The 16,367-nt window shown below is 41.5% G+C and overlaps 2 protein-coding genes across 4 annotated transcripts; both read left to right on the top strand.

Annotated features, from left to right (window-relative positions):
* The first annotated feature begins 595 nt into the window (after window positions 1-595).
* On the top strand, window positions 596-5,839 carry rad23aa (RAD23 homolog A, nucleotide excision repair protein a). Of its 3 annotated transcripts, none has more exons than XM_035406625.1 (7): window positions 596-757; window positions 2,672-2,805; window positions 2,925-2,974; window positions 3,076-3,191; window positions 4,160-4,241; window positions 4,572-4,626; window positions 5,206-5,839. In XM_035406625.1, the coding sequence occupies exons 1-6, from the start codon at window positions 719-721 to the stop codon at window positions 4,619-4,621; spliced, it is 471 nt and encodes a 156-aa protein (XP_035262516.1). In that variant the 5' UTR covers window positions 596-718; the 3' UTR covers window positions 4,622-4,626; window positions 5,206-5,839. The 3 variants fall into 3 exon arrangements, with proteins under 3 accessions (XP_035262516.1, XP_035262515.1, XP_035262517.1); XM_035406624.1 differs by having other exon boundaries at window positions 4,572-4,636; XM_035406626.1 differs by lacking the exon at window positions 596-757 and adding an exon at window positions 812-949 and having other exon boundaries at window positions 4,572-4,636.
* Window positions 5,840-9,692: 3,853 nt separating this feature from the next.
* Window positions 9,693-16,352, top strand: get3 (guided entry of tail-anchored proteins factor 3, ATPase). Its single transcript, XM_035406623.1, has 7 exons — window positions 9,693-9,867; window positions 10,401-10,548; window positions 10,901-11,049; window positions 12,470-12,620; window positions 14,015-14,122; window positions 14,555-14,752; window positions 15,077-16,352. Exons 1-7 carry the CDS (start codon window positions 9,725-9,727, stop codon window positions 15,203-15,205), a joined length of 1,026 nt encoding a protein of 341 aa, XP_035262514.1. The 5' UTR covers window positions 9,693-9,724; the 3' UTR covers window positions 15,206-16,352.
* Window positions 16,353-16,367: the final 15 nt, after the last annotated feature.

Genomic DNA, 16,367 nt, shown 5'->3' with positions numbered 1-16,367 from the left:
GCAGACGCTGTGGATATATTGGCCAAGGAGGCTTTAGCAAATGAGGAGATACAGGTAGCAGTTCAAATAAGTAAAGCAGAATCGAAATGTGTAATATGGAAGAAAGGGATACAGAAATGGCAGGAGTGGTGGGATATAGACGTGATAGGTAGGCATCTATACCAAATTCAGAATAAAGTTTATGCAAAAAGAAGAAGCATTATTGGAAACAGGGGAGAGGAGGTCATCATTACAAGGTTAAAACTGGGACATGTATTAAATAAAACATTACCTGTAGTTGGGAAGCACCCTACAGGTGTGTGTGATTACTGCCAGGTAGAGGAGACTGTGGAACATGCTATAATCTATTGTAGTGGGTACCAAAGGGAAAGGGGGAGTATAATGGAGGAGCTAAGAGAGGTGGGAATAGAGGATATGACTTTTAAGAAGATACTTAAGGCCGTAGAGAACAGCACGAGAAGAAGGATAAATTTTAATTCCATAAAGAAAATTGGACTATGGGAAAGGATTTAAATAAATGTTCAGAGACACAGTAGGTGGCGGTAATGCAACAATACTGCATGTCGACCGCCGTAAAAAGCTAACAAGAAGAAGAAGAAGTCCCGCCCACATCCGGAGGGGAAACCCCAGAAAAAACAATAGTCACATATTCTGTTCATGGGGAAAACAATTCCTCGCTCTCCATTGTCACTTCTATCTGCTAGCAAACAACCGAAAAATGCAAAGCTGCGGTGTGGTGGAATGCACTACCAACAGGGTAAAGAACACAGAACTAAGTTTTTATAAGCTGCCGAACCGAAAAACTGCTGTTCTCATTCGCTTTAGCTTACAGATGGCAGAGATGTGGGCGTGAATTTGCGAGGCTATCAACATTTCTGCAGTCATAACGACTAGCTCGTTATCGTTAGAAAGTTAGCTCGTTAAACAAGAAAGCGAGGTAGCTTTAATGGTAAGTTACTATCTGTCCTAACATTGGAGTCTAGTGGCGTGTCAGCTAGCAAGCTAGCTACAGGCTAGAATTAAGTTGGAGTTCGCTAGCGACGTTGTTTCAACAAGCTTGTAGATGGCTAAGAAGGGGAAGCTAAAATTATAGCTACTTAGCCAGCGTTAATAAAAATGCAGGTAACAAGCAGCTAACGTTAGCTAAGTTCTAGCTTCCATGTTTAAACTACGGTTAATTTCTGCATCCGTTTAACCAGAAGCCCCCCGAGCCAAAGGCAAATACCGCTTTTCAGAGACCGTTATAATGTTGTCGCTACACTGAAGTAGCAAGCTAGAGCTAGACTAACGCACGTATGTGGATTTTAACCACAGCGGTGTGTCGAATTCAGAGACTGTCGAATCCTCATATTTTCATTTGTGGTTACAGCCCGCTAGACGAGCACAGCAGAAACGTTCGGAGCGCAAAACTGTTATCATCTGCTGTAGAGGTTGAAGCTAACTAAGCTATGCAAGGCCTGGTTTTTATCTTTGTTAGGTTAAATGACGATCTTACCTTGATTCGATCAAATAGTTGTAAATATCAAAGTATTTCACTTCTGGCCATTCAGTGGGATCATTTCTCCAAGATAAGTATGGTGAGGAGAAGGGACACTGAAGGGACAATATTGAGTTTGTCAATATACCTTTTCCTCTCTGGTAGACATAGGGTGCTAAAATAACCCTTTGACATGCTTAAATCTAATGTGTTTAGCTAGCTACAGACATTTTGTTAGCGTTTCAGCCCTTCGTTGCATATTGTGGCGCCGAATGTTCCCCTCTGGTGGGCGTGGTTTTCAGGTTTTCAGAACGCGTTGCGCTCTGTTTTGACCTGATGTGCGTTCAAACGTTCGCCTTGTTCGCTGAACTTGAACGCACCTCTGGTCTTGTTGCTTTTCAATACTGCTTTCCGGCTTCTTTACTAGTCCACTACTGGACTTTGCTTCTACTATTAACTTTATCAATACCGATATTTGGGATTGTTACCGGTGTACTGACACTGGTAATCATAAGAATTGAATGTTCTCAAAAACTGTCACTAAGATTTAACTTACTGTGTACAGTAAAGCCAAAGCGTTTTCTGCTGTTTTGCCCCGTTTAGATGAAGTACTGGAGGAGAAAAGGGAAAAGGCAGGCTTTCCAGTTTCAGGACCAAAGTTAATCTATGCCGGAAAGATCCTACAGGGTGACACACCCATTAAGGAACACAAAATAGATGAGAAACTTTGTTGGTCATGGTATCTAAGATACAGTGACAGCAATGTCTGAAGTGATTTGGTTTACATTTCATTCTCGTTTTACTGTTTGATGTTTTGGTTTGGTGACTACTTTGTTGCTTTTAATGTAGTGGTCTGCATAATCTAATCAATTACAGTCTGATTCTTTATTAAGGTTTAGTTCCATGCATAACAATCCAGTATCTTACTTTTCTGATACACAGTGGTTTCCTTGTTTCCTTTGTGTTAATCTGTCTGAGAATGGTATCTGCCTCAAACATGTGCATATAAATACAAGTAAATTGGCAAGTTATCCCAAGTCTTACCTTTGGTGAGTGCAAAGCCCAGCATATGGCATTCTACTGAAAGCATAATGACAGTGTGGCTGCTTGTTATTTTAATAGCTTCTGACAGTATGAACATTGCACACAGATCAAAACAAATGTACTTGGATGTGTTTTCCCGGTGTGTCGCAGGCTAAGTCCTCCCCTGCAGAGAGTCAGTCCCTTCCTGAACCTACCATGGCTCCCGCCCCAGAACCAGTCCATGCAGCAATCCCCATTCCACGCAATGAGGACAAGTGTGACACACAGAACCAGGGTCTTTCTGGGTAAAAATCCTAACATGGCAGAAAGCCACATAGCACCCACTAAGGTGCGCATTCAGGCAAGCTGTGACACAGGGCCTCGTTCTGCTTTCATGAAGTCCACTCCATGTTTATGTCTGCAGGTCAGAAGCTGCTGGGACAGCGCAGGAGGAGGACACATTCTCAGTGCTGGGCAAGTGTTGGTTGTGTTCCAGTGACTTTCTCTGCGGTCTGTCTGTTTCCCTCTGTTGTCTGTCTGATGATTTGTCCTCTTTGCTGTATTTACCAATGCAGTGACTGAGTCCAAGGTGGCGGAGATTACGCACATGGGATTCGAGAGGGAGAAAGTGGTGGTGGCTCTCGAAGCAAGCTTCGGCAACTCTGAGCGTGCCGTGGAGTACCTTCTCGAGGTGAGACCTTGTATTAACCAGACAAATTCACAAGGTGCTGTCATCTGTAAATGAGCAATGAGGTTCAAAAACACCTCCTTGGAGATGTTCAGCAGAATGTTACCCTCTCCCCAGGACCTTTGTCAGTCATCTACAAGAGCTACTACTCTAAATTTGCAGATGCTATTGAATAATTCATAGAAAGGGACCCTCTGAATGTGATTTTTTTTTACGTGTAAATTTTGTTTGTGATTGATATCAGAGCAATCCCATCCTGATCATTTTGAATACAAGGCCATGAGATTGTTTTTGGGCACTGTAATGCCCAGTTAGCATAGGCAGGAAGGTGATAGCTTGAATAGTTATTTGGTTTAACAGAGGGCTCCAAGGTCTGTCTGACTCATGTTTTCAGTGACGTGTACTGTAAAGAAGATGATAGTGACAGTGACGGGTTTGTACTGGCGAGTGTGGAAACATGTGGGCGGTGTGGCTGAAGTGTTTTTGTTTTTGTTTTGTTATTGTTGTTAATTGGCAGCATTTACCTATGCCATTGACAGTTTCAGCATTAATGTTGGGTTTGATGATGACTAAGAAGAAGAATATTGTTCTGCTGATGTCACTGTATTTCAGTGACATCAGCAGTTAGTACAGTTAGTAAATGGGAGCATTTCACTTTCCTGTTCCACAGTGGAATATGGCCATGTAGGAAAGTATTTTTTCTGTGGGTATTCAAAATATGCTGCTACCAGAGTCATCTTTTTTTTTTTTTTTTTTTTTTTTTTTTTTTGGTTGAGTGAAATCCAAGGTAATGTCACTTAATCAAGACCTCTGACAATGACTTTCAAAGCTCTGCCCACCAGCATTCTGGGACGTGATGATGGTTGCATCCCGATCGTGTATGTGGGCACCGACTGTCGCTGCTCAGGACTGTCAAAAGGTTGCATGGCATGCATAAACCAAAATATGTAACACTGATACTCTCTCCTCAGGGGTTCCCCAGCCGACCAGTTCAGGAGAGCAGACCTTCAGACAGGTATTCTGTAGGTGCAGACACTCAGACTACTGATGAGGGTGAGTCCTGAGAACACTGCGTAGCATTTCTCATCCATTTTACATCTTTGTGACATTTTCCTACCTGTCTGAGGTACAGGTAACTGCACCAAATGTTTTGAGAAAGGTTGAGTTCTCGTGTGTTTTTGCGTCTCTGTGTGCCTTGTCTTTCTTGTATACATTCTGTTTCTAGAATTGCTTTAAATTTTAAATATAATTACATTTCTCTCCGAAATACTGTTCTGTATTGCGTTTAATGTTATTCTATCGTGTAATCAGCATTATCATTTTTGTGTTACTGTCTGTGGGTTGTTTGTCTTATTATTGATTTCAATTTATTTCAATCTCAAGGACCCTCTGAGGGACGCTCACCAGATGACACACCACAGGAGAAGCCATAGAGCGAGTGACAAGGGGTTAGAATTTTGAGCTAAAGCTATGACAGGACGGTGACTCATTCGATGAGGGCTGTGTAATGCACTGGTGCACAGACATTTTCAGCAAAGACCCGAAGATATCAGTCCATGCTTTTTATGACCCAAACTGATACCATTTTTTGATAATTAATTGTTAAACTGCTACCAATAGCCATGTTTTAATACCTAAAATCTAAATGAAATGACAAAGTTACTGAAATTAGGAGGCAATTGATCCAATTTCATGCTTTAATTTTGTAAAACTTTGGCTGAGTTTATTAAGTGGTGGAAGCGCCCTTCTTTTACTGCCTCCATAAGACTTTGCCAGTTTTGTAGGTGGATATTTAATTTAGCTGGGTCTGCAATAATGGATTTCCAGTAGCCTGGACCTCCTCTGAAACACATGCAGCCATTTTTTTTACTGTAGTATAACTTACACAGCTGCCACAGGTTGAAAGTAATTAAAAATGATTAAAAAATGCATTTACCCTGAGTAGTCCGACCATGTTTTTTGGTTTGCGTGTTTTTTTCATTTCCCATCTCTCTCTCTCTCTCTCTCATGCTCATAGTTAAAAGCACTGGGATTTTCAGAAGAGCAGGTGATTCGGGCATGCTTTGCTTATGAGAAGAATGACAATATGACTGCCAACTTTCTGCTGGACCAGAACTCCAAGGATGATTGAGACCCAAACTCCAACTCTCCTCCTGTCCTCAGCTGAAGCTCCATGACTGGAGACATTACTATTTAATATAGTTGAAAAATGTAACCGACATTATGGAAGATGTTTTGAGCAGAGGGTAGATTGTTGTGAGGATACAATGAGGCAGGGACGAACCAATTTTAAAAATTAAGTGTGTGTATATATATATATATATACACACACACACACACAGTTGCAATCAAAATTATTCAACCCCTCTAACCCATAAGATGTCTTTGTGATGTGAATAAAATTTCTTGACAATGTATCAACTAAGGCCTTTGTAAACAGAAATACATGTTTATTAGAAAATGTTCAAGTGATTTTGAAAACATACAGCTGAGTTTATTATTTGTTATAAGGAAAAAATGAAATTCTCTCCCACAAAAAAACCTAGGACCAAATTATTCAACCCCCAAAATCAGTACTTTGTGGAACATCCTTTAGCTTTTATAACTTCCAATAAACGCTTCCTATACGTGCTCACAAGCCTCTGACAGCTCTCTTTTGGAATCTTGGCCCATTCTTCCTGTGCAAATGCTTCAAGTTCATCGATATTCTTTGGTTTTCGTGATGCCACTGCTTTCTTGTTTCTTTCAAACACTCCCCTCCGGCAGGAGGCTGCGGTCCATCAGGACCAGTACTTACTCTAACACTTTGTCCCCTTGCACATCTTTTTACTATATATTTATTGTTTACTGTTTGCACTATGTTTATGTTATTGCACTATGTTTATTTCATTTCATTTCATTTTATTTATTTTAATTTAATGTTCAATGTTATGCATCACCAGACCAAAACAAATTCCTTGTATGTGAAAACCTACTTGGCAATAAAACCTGATTCTGATTCTGATTCTGATTCTGATTCTTCAAATCCCACCAAAGATTTTCAATGGGATTTAAATCTGGGGACTGAGAACGCCAGTCAAGGACATTCCAAGATCGTTCCCTGAACCAAGCTTTGGTTGACTTGGATGTATGCTTGGGATCATTGTCTTGCTGGAAAGTCCAATGATCACCAAGCTTCAGCTTATGCACTGAGGGCATCACATTCTTCTCCAGAATGGCCTGGTATTTCAAGGAATCCAGGTGCCAGTCACACGCTGAAGATTGCCAGTACCAGAAGCAGCAAAATACCCCCACAGAAGGACTGACCCACCTCCATACTTGACTGTGGGGATGGTGTTCTTCTTGTCATAAGATGCACCTTTCTTGCGCCAGACATACCGCTTATCCATGGGTCTAAACAATTCCAGTTTTGTCTCGTCACTCCATAAAATATTCTCCCAAAACTCCACAGACTTATCCAAATGACGTCTTGCATATTCAAGTCGATTTTTCGTATGCTTACTGGTTAAGAGTGGAGTGCGGCGAGGTGTCCGGCCATGAAAGCCTTGCTTGTTCAATATCCTTCTTATCGTCTGTACTGATACTTTTGTTCCAGCTTTCAAAAGGTCATCCTGTAAGCCTTTGGCAGTAATATGAAGGGTTTTCTCAGCAGTTCTTACAGTGTGCCTGATACCAGTTGATGTAACTTTACTCTTCCTTCCACGTCCAGGTAGCTTTACTGCTATTCCATGCCTTTTAAACTTCCTTATGATGCTGCCAATTGTGTCTCTTTGAACTTTCAATATCTTGAAGATATTTTTGTATCCATTGCCTGTTTTATGCAATCAAATAATTTCTTCTCTTAACTTTTAAGAGAGCTCCTTTTCTTTGGTATGTTTGCTAGTCAGCTTCAAATTGATGTGAAGAAGTGTATCGGTGGGATTTATATGTTTATCACAGGTGAAGCAAACAGTGTCGTTATGGATTTCCTAAGGGATTAAGTGTGTTTCCACAAAATTTAGTCTACAGACCAGCAAATATATTAAAAATGGTGATATTGAACGGGGGTTAAATATTTATGATATGGCTGAAATACAAAATTTACATGCTACTCGGAAATCTTAAAAAAGACATTTTTATTTTTATTTTTGATTTTATTTAGATTTTTTTTTTTAGTTTCAAGTCTCCCAAAAAGCATACATTTAAAAATATTTAGTTTCCACAGCTCTGGTGTATATATGTACACCAGAGCTGTGTCCCAGACTGTTATACACTTGACTACAAACCTCTGCACTTGACTACAAACCTCTGCAGGACCAGAAATTGTTACTCTACATGAATTGAACTATCATGCAGTTTTGTTATTTTATTTAGTCTGCAGCATGGTGTATACAGTACCAGTGCATTTGTTTTTGACCTGGATGAGGGATATTATAAAAGAGATTAGGGAAACTGTTTCAGCCTTTATAGTCCCTCAATTGAAGCATAGTTGACTCACAAATTTAACAGTACCAGAGCAGAAGCAAGTTAGTGCTTTCCGTTTTTACATCCTCCAGTTTAAAATAATTTGACTGTTAAATTAAGTTAAAAAAAAAAAAATTTAAACGGAAATAAAATGACTCCCTGAAATTCAGGTGAGCTTTTGCCTAGTATTTCACTTCTTTTCTAAGAAGAGATTCAGGACTTCAGAAAGCGTAGAATATGAGTCAAATGTGAATTTGTTTCTTCTTCTATGAGCATACCCTGCTGCGCAGAATGTGGTAATGATAGTAATATTCAGTTTGTTCAAGTTATTTGTTTATTTGAGGACATGGCAAACATAATCAAGCTTAGTGTCTAGTGGGGGCACCAGACCTTGTGTCTTGCTCACAGGTTACAGTAAAGGCACTTGGGAAACAGGCCTTCAGTTGTCCCACTGTGTGTTCTTGATTGAAGTTGGTTGAAAAAAACCAATGCTTTTATTAACAGTACATAATTGGAGAGAATCAAGCATGTAAATAATATTTGCTCTGTAATTTAACAGACAAATGCTTTTATAATTTAAAGAACATAATTGGAGATGAAGGATCATGTTAAAAAAGTGACTTACATAAAGCATTATATAAGCAAATATATAAAAAGTAATGGCTTGATAAATATAGTTCACTAAATGGTGAATGTTTGCATTCAATCGCCAATGTATCTAATAGTATGTAGTTTGCAGTAATTAAGTGCATTAAGGGATTAAATAACCTCTATTTCTGTTTAACTGGCCCCCATTGTCAGTCTTAGAATGGACTCTCTAACCTACGCTTGGCTATAACTGGAAGTTTTCCATATGACGACTGAATGAATCTCATAGGCTGGACCAACTGCTCTTTGACTCTGATTACTATATAAACTCATGTATTAGACTTAATATTTGGAAGTACTTGTACCTCTTCCCGACCAGTCGTTTTATTAAATTATAAAAAGGAGCTCCTGACTCTCATTTTCATTTGTTGTCTTTAGCATCAACACCATCATTTTTTGTTAAGAAATTCCTACAAAGAGAATCAAATTTGTAAATAATATTTGCTTGGCAAAGGGCTATTTGTAGTTAGTGCTCCATGTAAGCATCAGGGAACCTTCTAGGAACCAACATTTTTATCCTTGTGATCAGTTTTGTTTGTTTCTGAAATATTTGGCAGTAGTGTAGTATAATGGCTAAGGAGCTGGTCTTGTAACCTAAAGGTTGCAGGTTCTATTCTCAGGTAGGACACTACTGTTGTACACTGTGCTGTTGTGAGCAAGGTACTTGACCAGCTTTGCTTCAGTATTTATCCAACTGTATAAATGGATATAGGTCTCTCTGGATAAGGATTCTGCTAAATGCCTAAAATGTAATGAGATTGGAGTGATTTGCTGCCATTTCAGTGCTGTATTTGAGGTTTTTTATTCTGACAATATTTTTGTTTTACCTCTCAACAGGCAGGATATTAAACAGTGGAGATTCCCACCTAGTTTTTATATCTGGTGCAGGACATCTAAGGGTATGACCTTCCTTCTGTCATTTTGGCAATGTAAACACAATAAATAAATACTTATATTACTGGATTGTGAGTTTTCATCTAAAATAATATGACAGATTACAATGTTTTGGCTTGTTACCTGGAAGAATTCTAAATACAAAGTTTATTTATGGAAAAATGAAATCCTGATAAATCATGTTGAAAAGCATAATTAAGGTAGGCAGTTTATAAATATAATAATGTAAAATTATAATATTTATCCAATTGTTTGAACGTTATACAATGCCCTATGTACAATATATCTGGTACACACATATGATATTACTTCAGTTTGAAATGTTACAACACGAAAACGTACATACGGAGCGATCCATTCGGTTTATTTACATCAGACGCCATTTCGGCTCAGGTCCACATCGTCGTCATGTTTCTGCACAGGAAAAGTGAGTAGGTAACTGGTTTCATCGGAGCCAATATGGCGTGCTTTCACGTTTCCTCGCTTTTCTACGTTCCCGTACTCCCCTATAACTGCTCTCAGTTTGGTACAAGCCTATTTCCTTTCTCAAGATGGCAGCTTCAGTAGAAGATGAATTTGAAGATGCACCTGATGTGGAGCCACTGGAGCCGACATTAAAAAACATAATTGAACAGAAATCCTTGAAATGGATTTTCGTTGGGGGGAAAGGTGGTGTTGGGAAAACGACGTGCAGGTAGGCTGTTGTCAAGAAAAATGTTCTTTGATTTTTGTTTGTGTCGCTTCGTTAAGCTGACGTTACACACTAACACAGATCAAACCGAAACCTATGTCTACAGTGCCCCATTTGTCAGAGAGCTGGTTGACTAGCCAGCAAACCTGGCTACACTACAAGAACTCAATTAACTGTGTACACGTCCCTGTTCAAGCAGAGGGTGATTGTCTAGATATCGTTTTAGCAATAGCTTCCTACGCAGCATGTCACTTGGCTATCGAATTAGCTAGCTGGACGTAGTCATAGCTTGCTGCGTTTGGTTATCGCTATCTAGCTTGCTAGCTAGCTAACTTCTACTAGGCCATTTCACGATACGGACTTCTGCGAAATAATTTAATGGCGTAGCGAAGACTTCGGTGTCTCATCTTTATTTGCTAACCAAAGTTAGCTTGCTGGAGAAATGACTCAGTAATGTTCCGTTCTTGGTGATCTTGTCGCCATGGAAATGGAGGCCTGACTGCCTGTTTCTCTGATGTCGATTCTGTATTGTGCAGTTGCAGTTTGGCTGTACAGTTGGCATCGGTGAGAGAGAGTGTGCTCATCATTTCCACGGATCCAGCCCACAACATCTCTGACGCTTTTGATCAGAAATTCTCCAAAGTGCCAACAAAGGTCAAGGGCTATGACAACCTCTTTGCTATGGTCAGTCAATCTACCTACATATATCTACCATTCTCTTTGCTGACTATATTGGCCTGTTCTTATATTATCTTATATTCTTATATTATCTCTATTCCATGTAGCCAAACAGCGTAACGGTTTATTTAGTCTCTCATATATTTAACTGTCTAAATCCCTCACACATGGATGTCTGTGTTAGTTTCTGTGGCTTTCAGTCAAAATCAGTGAAGTATTGTTAGTTGACTAATTAAACCATTTATTAAGAAAAGCCTTTTTGTCCTTGCCTATGTATGTAATTCTGTTCCATCCAGTAACTGTTATGTCAGGATGTTTTATTTTTTTGTTTGTTTGGGGTTTCTGTGTGCACATGCAGGAGATAGATCCCAGTCTGGGCGTGGCAGAACTGCCGGATGAGTTCTTTGAAGAGGACAACATGCTGAGCATGGGGAAGAAGATGATGCAGGAGGCCATGAGTGCTTTCCCAGGCATTGATGAAGCCATGAGCTACGCTGAGGTCATGAGGTCAGTCTCCACAGCACCGCTGACACCCCTTAGTTCTCTCCTGTGCCCTTGATCTCCATGAGGGACAGGAGTTGGAAACTAGCAATAGCTATAATCTCTGTATGCAGTACATCAGTTACATCAACTTGTTTGTAATGAGTTGAAGTGGTACTATGTTAACTTGCATTGTCCCTACCAAATAAACTATATGAATGAGTGTCTTTCCTTAAAAGCACCGGTAGTTTCACACTGCGTAATGGATAAATATAGGCTAGATGACCTGAAAAGGCAGTTAAGCACACAAAAGGGAGCATATTATTTAGCCGTCTGTTCCTCTCTTGGTAATGTCTGTAATAAGCTGAAGGGTTTGTTATAACCAGGCATGTTTTGGGGAGAAACCTGAAGCAAGGACTTGCTTTGGAGTGGCTGGCTGGCATTGTGGATAAAGAGCGAGGCTGCTGCCTAGCGGTCACATTTAATGCCTCGGTCCCATCTCTTCTGAGCAAATCATGTGATGTCATGCCGATCTCCACTTGGTCATCAAAGAAGGATCCATGAAACTGATGAATCTATGTGACCGATGAAGCAATAGCATGTGCGGTAATAAACATGCAGTTTAAATGAGTTGCCAAAGGCCCACTCAGTAATTTTGGTTGCTAATAAAATGCTAATGGATTACAATGAGCAACAAACAAAGGTATGGTGCTATAGTACAGTAATATTCTCCTAATGAAAACAAATGGTAAATGGACTGCATTTATATAGCGCTTTTATCCAAAACGCTTTACAATTGATGCCTCTCATTCACCAGAGCTGTTAGGGGTTAGGTGTCTTGCTCATGGACACTTCGACATGCCCAGGGCGGGGATCAAACCAGCAACCCTCCGACTGCCAGACAACCGCTCGTACCTCCTGAGCTATGTCGCCCCTAAAACAATGATAAAGAGCCTCATGAAAGGCACTTCAAAAGGAAAAATAGGTATTTAAAATAAGTGAAGGTCCGATGCTACTCCCTTGTTCGTCTTCAGTCTTCTGAACTTCATTTCTCGTCTTTGTTTTTGATATCTGAGCGTTTTTGTAGTCCTTGTGCTGCTCATCACCATGGACACAAACTCATCACTCATTTATCAGGTTAAGATATTGAAAGGAATAGTTAGGTAAAGTTTTCCCAAATAAACCAGGCTTAACTGCCTCAGTGCTTGACATTGCAACTTTATGCAAATTGCAACAGTAACAAAGGCTCAGAAGGATAAGCAAAGTTGTTACCCAGGTTACCAAGATGCCAGTGCATGACGTTCAAAAATCTAGGTACCATGATCCACCGAGGTACTTAGTTGCCATCTGCATCATTTTCCTCAATTGGCAACCAAAATTAGCGAGTGGGGCTTGAAGTGTGAAGTGTTATTAAATCACTCCTCTCTCTCACTGACTCTCTTGGCAGGTTAGTAAAAGGAATGAACTTCTCAGTGGTGGTGTTCGATACTGCCCCTACTGGCCACACGCTGCGCCTGCTCAATTTCCCCACGATCGTGGAACGGGGGCTCGGCCGCCTGATGCAAATCAAGAACCAGATTAGCCCCTTCATCTCTCAGGTGAGCTGCGTACCTGCACTGGGAGGCGGGGCTTGGCCTGTCCGTCAAGTCTCCGCTCTTTTAAAATGAGCCCAGGGTGCCATGGAGTGCTGCTTTACAAGGAGAAGTGGGTGCTGCAGGTTAGAAAGTACTGTTGCAGTGCAGATATGTTTTTGTTAGAGGATACTGTGAAAGCTGGACTATCCAATTGTATTGGACACAGCCTGAAGAGTGTTCTTGTGTACTAGGATAAACAAACGGAATAAATTTCAATCTCTGAACACCCGGGATGTACTTAACACCCTCCCTGAATGAGTAATTACGCATCCATTAAGTACATGGGTGCATATTTGGGTTGTACATAAGACGTTACAAAGATGGCTGCCATCATTGGGGATGTCCTCATTATTACCATTGCAACTTAATTTCTGGGCTCAAAAGGCCAATTTAGCTTAGTGGTATTTTTCTGTAAACTGGTAATTGGAATTCATTGTTGTGCCTATGGGAGCGGAAATAGGCAAAGACAGTTTGATTTACTGAGAAATGGGTTCATAACAAGAGAAATCACCGCGCTCCCCCGTTTTAATTTGTTTGGTGCGTAGAAACCAAAGAAATATCGTCAATTGAAAAGAAATTGGTTCGCACTCAAAAAAATGGCTACAAAGCTTCAAAAAAATTTCATTTTTTTATTAGTTTTCTTTAATGCAGATTCGTGCACCTGCTGAGAAATGGAACAGAGGCCTGTGGATCAGTTCTGTTTGCATTAACGGCTGTGGTCATGGACCACAAACTTCCATCATTAACTCTGAATCTTGTCCTCATTTTAAAGTCTGCACATTTTCTTCTTGTGCATAACTGTATTGATGGTGCCAATAGTTAACCCAGCAGTGTCACCATTGGTTAGTCATTGCCAATGTCGTTTTGTTTTGACGTAACATCATTGGGCAACATCGCCCCCCCTAGCTAGCCATTCTACTGTAGCGGTCTTTAGCTGGAGCCGGGAGGAAGAGGGTGCCCTTCACGCAACCTCACTGAATGTTTTCATTGGCTGCTGCCGTGTGTGTGCATCCAGCTAATGACCTGTGAAAACACCTGAGCTGTTAATGCGGTTGATGCTCAGGGAGCCCAGGGTGTGAGTTCACTCTGTTGGAACTACTGCAACTGCAACTGCCATTGAGTAGGTCAGAGTGCATCTGCATCCACAGCCAGATCTCTCCAGGGTGGCTTTTAAAGAGGATATCGGCAAACTTAATGGAACAATTAACTCATTCATTGCAGCCTTCGGCGGTCCGTCCTGTAAAACATTTATTGCTGTAGCTGGCTGCCTTGTGCGTTGCTGATTTCTTGCACGTGCTCGATGTGAGTGGCATAAATGATGTGTGGTGATTTCCCCGCCCCCCCCTCGCCCACTGCAGATGTGTAACATGCTGGGGCTGGGGGACATGAACGCGGACCAGCTGGCCTCCAAGCTGGAGGAGACGCTGCCGGTCATCCGCTCGGTCAGCGAGCAGTTCAAGGACCCGGTGAGTGTGACCTGCCCGCTGGTGGGCATCGGTGGGCAAGGGTTGGCTCTGGCTCTAGGGTGAGGGTGCCCTTTGAGCTGGAGAAGTTTCAGCGTTGTCCAAATGCCAACATGAGGGAATTGTTTATTCAGTGCATGCCATATCATTTAAGGGGCCCGACTGTAGAGGCCTTCTCGAAAGGCTATAAAAGCCAGGTGAAGGGTTCATATGGATTTACGCCGCTTTTGTCTTTGAATGGTCCTTGTAGTTGGTGTGTGCTCAGTTGGCATGGCATGAAAGGGTGCATTTTCAGGTGCTATTCAGCTTACTCCACAAAGGTTCAAATTCACATCAAGCATCCTTTCTTCCTTCCTTTCTTTCTTTCTTCCTTTCTTTGTGTTGGTCTTTCTGCTGCGATGCACCCCTTGACTCTCTGCCCATCTCCTCTCTCAGGAGCAGACCACCTTCATCTGCGTGTGCATTGCTGAGTTCCTGTCGCTGTACGAGACCGAGCGGCTGATCCAGGAGCTGGCCAAGTGCCGCATCGACACGCACAACATCATCGTCAACCAGCTGGTCTTCCCCGACTCCGACCGGCCCTGCAAGATGTGCGAGGCCCGCCACAAAATCCAGTCCAAATATCTGGACCAGGTCAGCCCCAGCAGTGCAGACTGCTTTAGCATCAGGACTCACTGGGCAGAGATTGTCCTTGATTTAAAATTACATCCCTTGGCTGTCACTAAGACTGAGTCTCTAGATAACCTGTGTACTCTAGATAACCTGTATAAGTTCTGTATATAACACCTCTTTGTCCCGAAGAAAAGAATAGTATAGTCCGTGTTTGTATTGACTCTTCAACAGTGGAGGGACGTTTAATGAAAGGGATTATTGAAATGATAGCATCAGTGTTGCGGATGGGACTATCTATATGGAAGTTTCTGTCGTGTGACTTGTGTGTTCCTTGTCACCTTGCAGATGGAGGATCTGTATGAGGATTTCCACATCGTCAAACTGCCCCTGTTGCCCCATGAGGTACGAGGGGCCGATAAGGTCAACACCTTCTCCAAGCAACTTCTGGAGCCTTACAAGCCCCCCTCCAAGTGACCCCACCTTCCCCTTCACCCTACCTCAGTCTCCCACACCCCCCCCCACCATGGAACAGCTACGCCTTCGTCAAACATCCAAACAGCTACACGTTTCACTCAAGTCAAGAACACTTGGATTTCACTCTACCAATGGTGCAGGGGGACTCTGGCAGGCGCAGAATACCAGCCTCTTTTCCTCTTGGGTCCCCTTGTCCTCACAGTCAGTATTGCAATAGGGAGAAAAATGTCATCAGGGAGAAAGATGCCATCTTCAAAGTTCTGTTCAGCTGAGCTGTCATTTTCTGAATGAATCTTTTTGCTCTTAACCTTTTTTGCTGTTTGATGGTTATATGCATCTTGCTTTCGGTTCTCGGACCTAATTTATAGTAATGTAATTATTGACAGCAGTTCCACAGAGTAATAAACAAGGTGTTGAATTCCACTGAGCCCAGCGAGAGAGCCCTGATTGACATTGAGAGTGGCTGAAAGAGCAGTGAGGGTAGCAGATGTGATCTGGTTGGTTTAAGGGGGAGGATTCCAGCCCGATTGTGGGAGAGCATTTATTCCTCTTGTTCTAAATCTATTCCGCCCTGCATCCATCTTTGCGACTCACTTACTAGCCAATGGCAGCCAAGGTTTTTGGAAGGCTGGTGTTTGGGTCCTTTCTTGCAGAATTTCTCCTCTGTATGAATCTTAAAGTTTTTTTTTGTAAGTGCCGCTGTTGTTTTTCCTCTCTTTCTTTCTCCATAATCTGCTGTGCTTAGGTCTCATATTGGCTCATTTTCTTTCTGTTGATTTGCCTGCCTTTAGACTATTCTGCATCCAGCCAGCAGGTTTAACACACGGATGCACACTGGCACAAGGAAGCTTCCTGCTCAGTGAACAGCCAGCTTGTCTGACTTAATCAGGGTCCCATTCTGTATTATACTGCTTTTCAGTGAATCAGGGAGAAAACTGCTGTGCCACAAAACTGTCCTCGAACTCACTAGTGTTACATGTGTAGTGAGGACCGTTAATTTAATTGCAAATAATTAACTTTTTTTTTCCATCTTCTTTAGCAAAGATCTATTGCCACTTGGTTATGTTCCTTTTTATAGAAGCAAAAGTACTTATAAAAGAACTGTGTTACAGAAATATTAAAGCAAAACGCTGAACTTGCATGTCGACAGGAACTGTTGACT

This window comes from Anguilla anguilla, chromosome 2, assembly GCF_013347855.1.
Source record: "Anguilla anguilla isolate fAngAng1 chromosome 2, fAngAng1.pri, whole genome shotgun sequence".
Taxonomy (NCBI): Eukaryota; Metazoa; Chordata; class Actinopteri; order Anguilliformes; family Anguillidae; genus Anguilla; species Anguilla anguilla.
The sequence above is the reverse complement of the archived record's forward strand: the minus strand, read 5'-3'. Positions and strand labels throughout refer to the sequence as shown.

Coding starts and splice junctions, on each gene's coding strand:
- rad23aa (XM_035406625.1), top strand. CDS start 719: ATGCAAAGCTGCGGTGTGGTGGAATGCACTACCAACAGG. Junction 758..2,671: donor TGGAATGCACTACCAACAGG/GTAAAGAACACA, acceptor GGTGTGTCGCAG/GCTAAGTCCTCCCCTGCAGA. Junction 2,806..2,924: donor CAGAACCAGGGTCTTTCTGG/GTAAAAATCCTA, acceptor TTATGTCTGCAG/GTCAGAAGCTGCTGGGACAG.
- get3 (XM_035406623.1), top strand. CDS start 9,725: ATGGCAGCTTCAGTAGAAGATGAATTTGAAGATGCACCTGATGTGGAG. Junction 10,549..10,900: donor ATGACAACCTCTTTGCTATG/GTCAGTCAATCT, acceptor GTGCACATGCAG/GAGATAGATCCCAGTCTGGG. Junction 14,123..14,554: donor GCGAGCAGTTCAAGGACCCG/GTGAGTGTGACC, acceptor CTCCTCTCTCAG/GAGCAGACCACCTTCATCTG.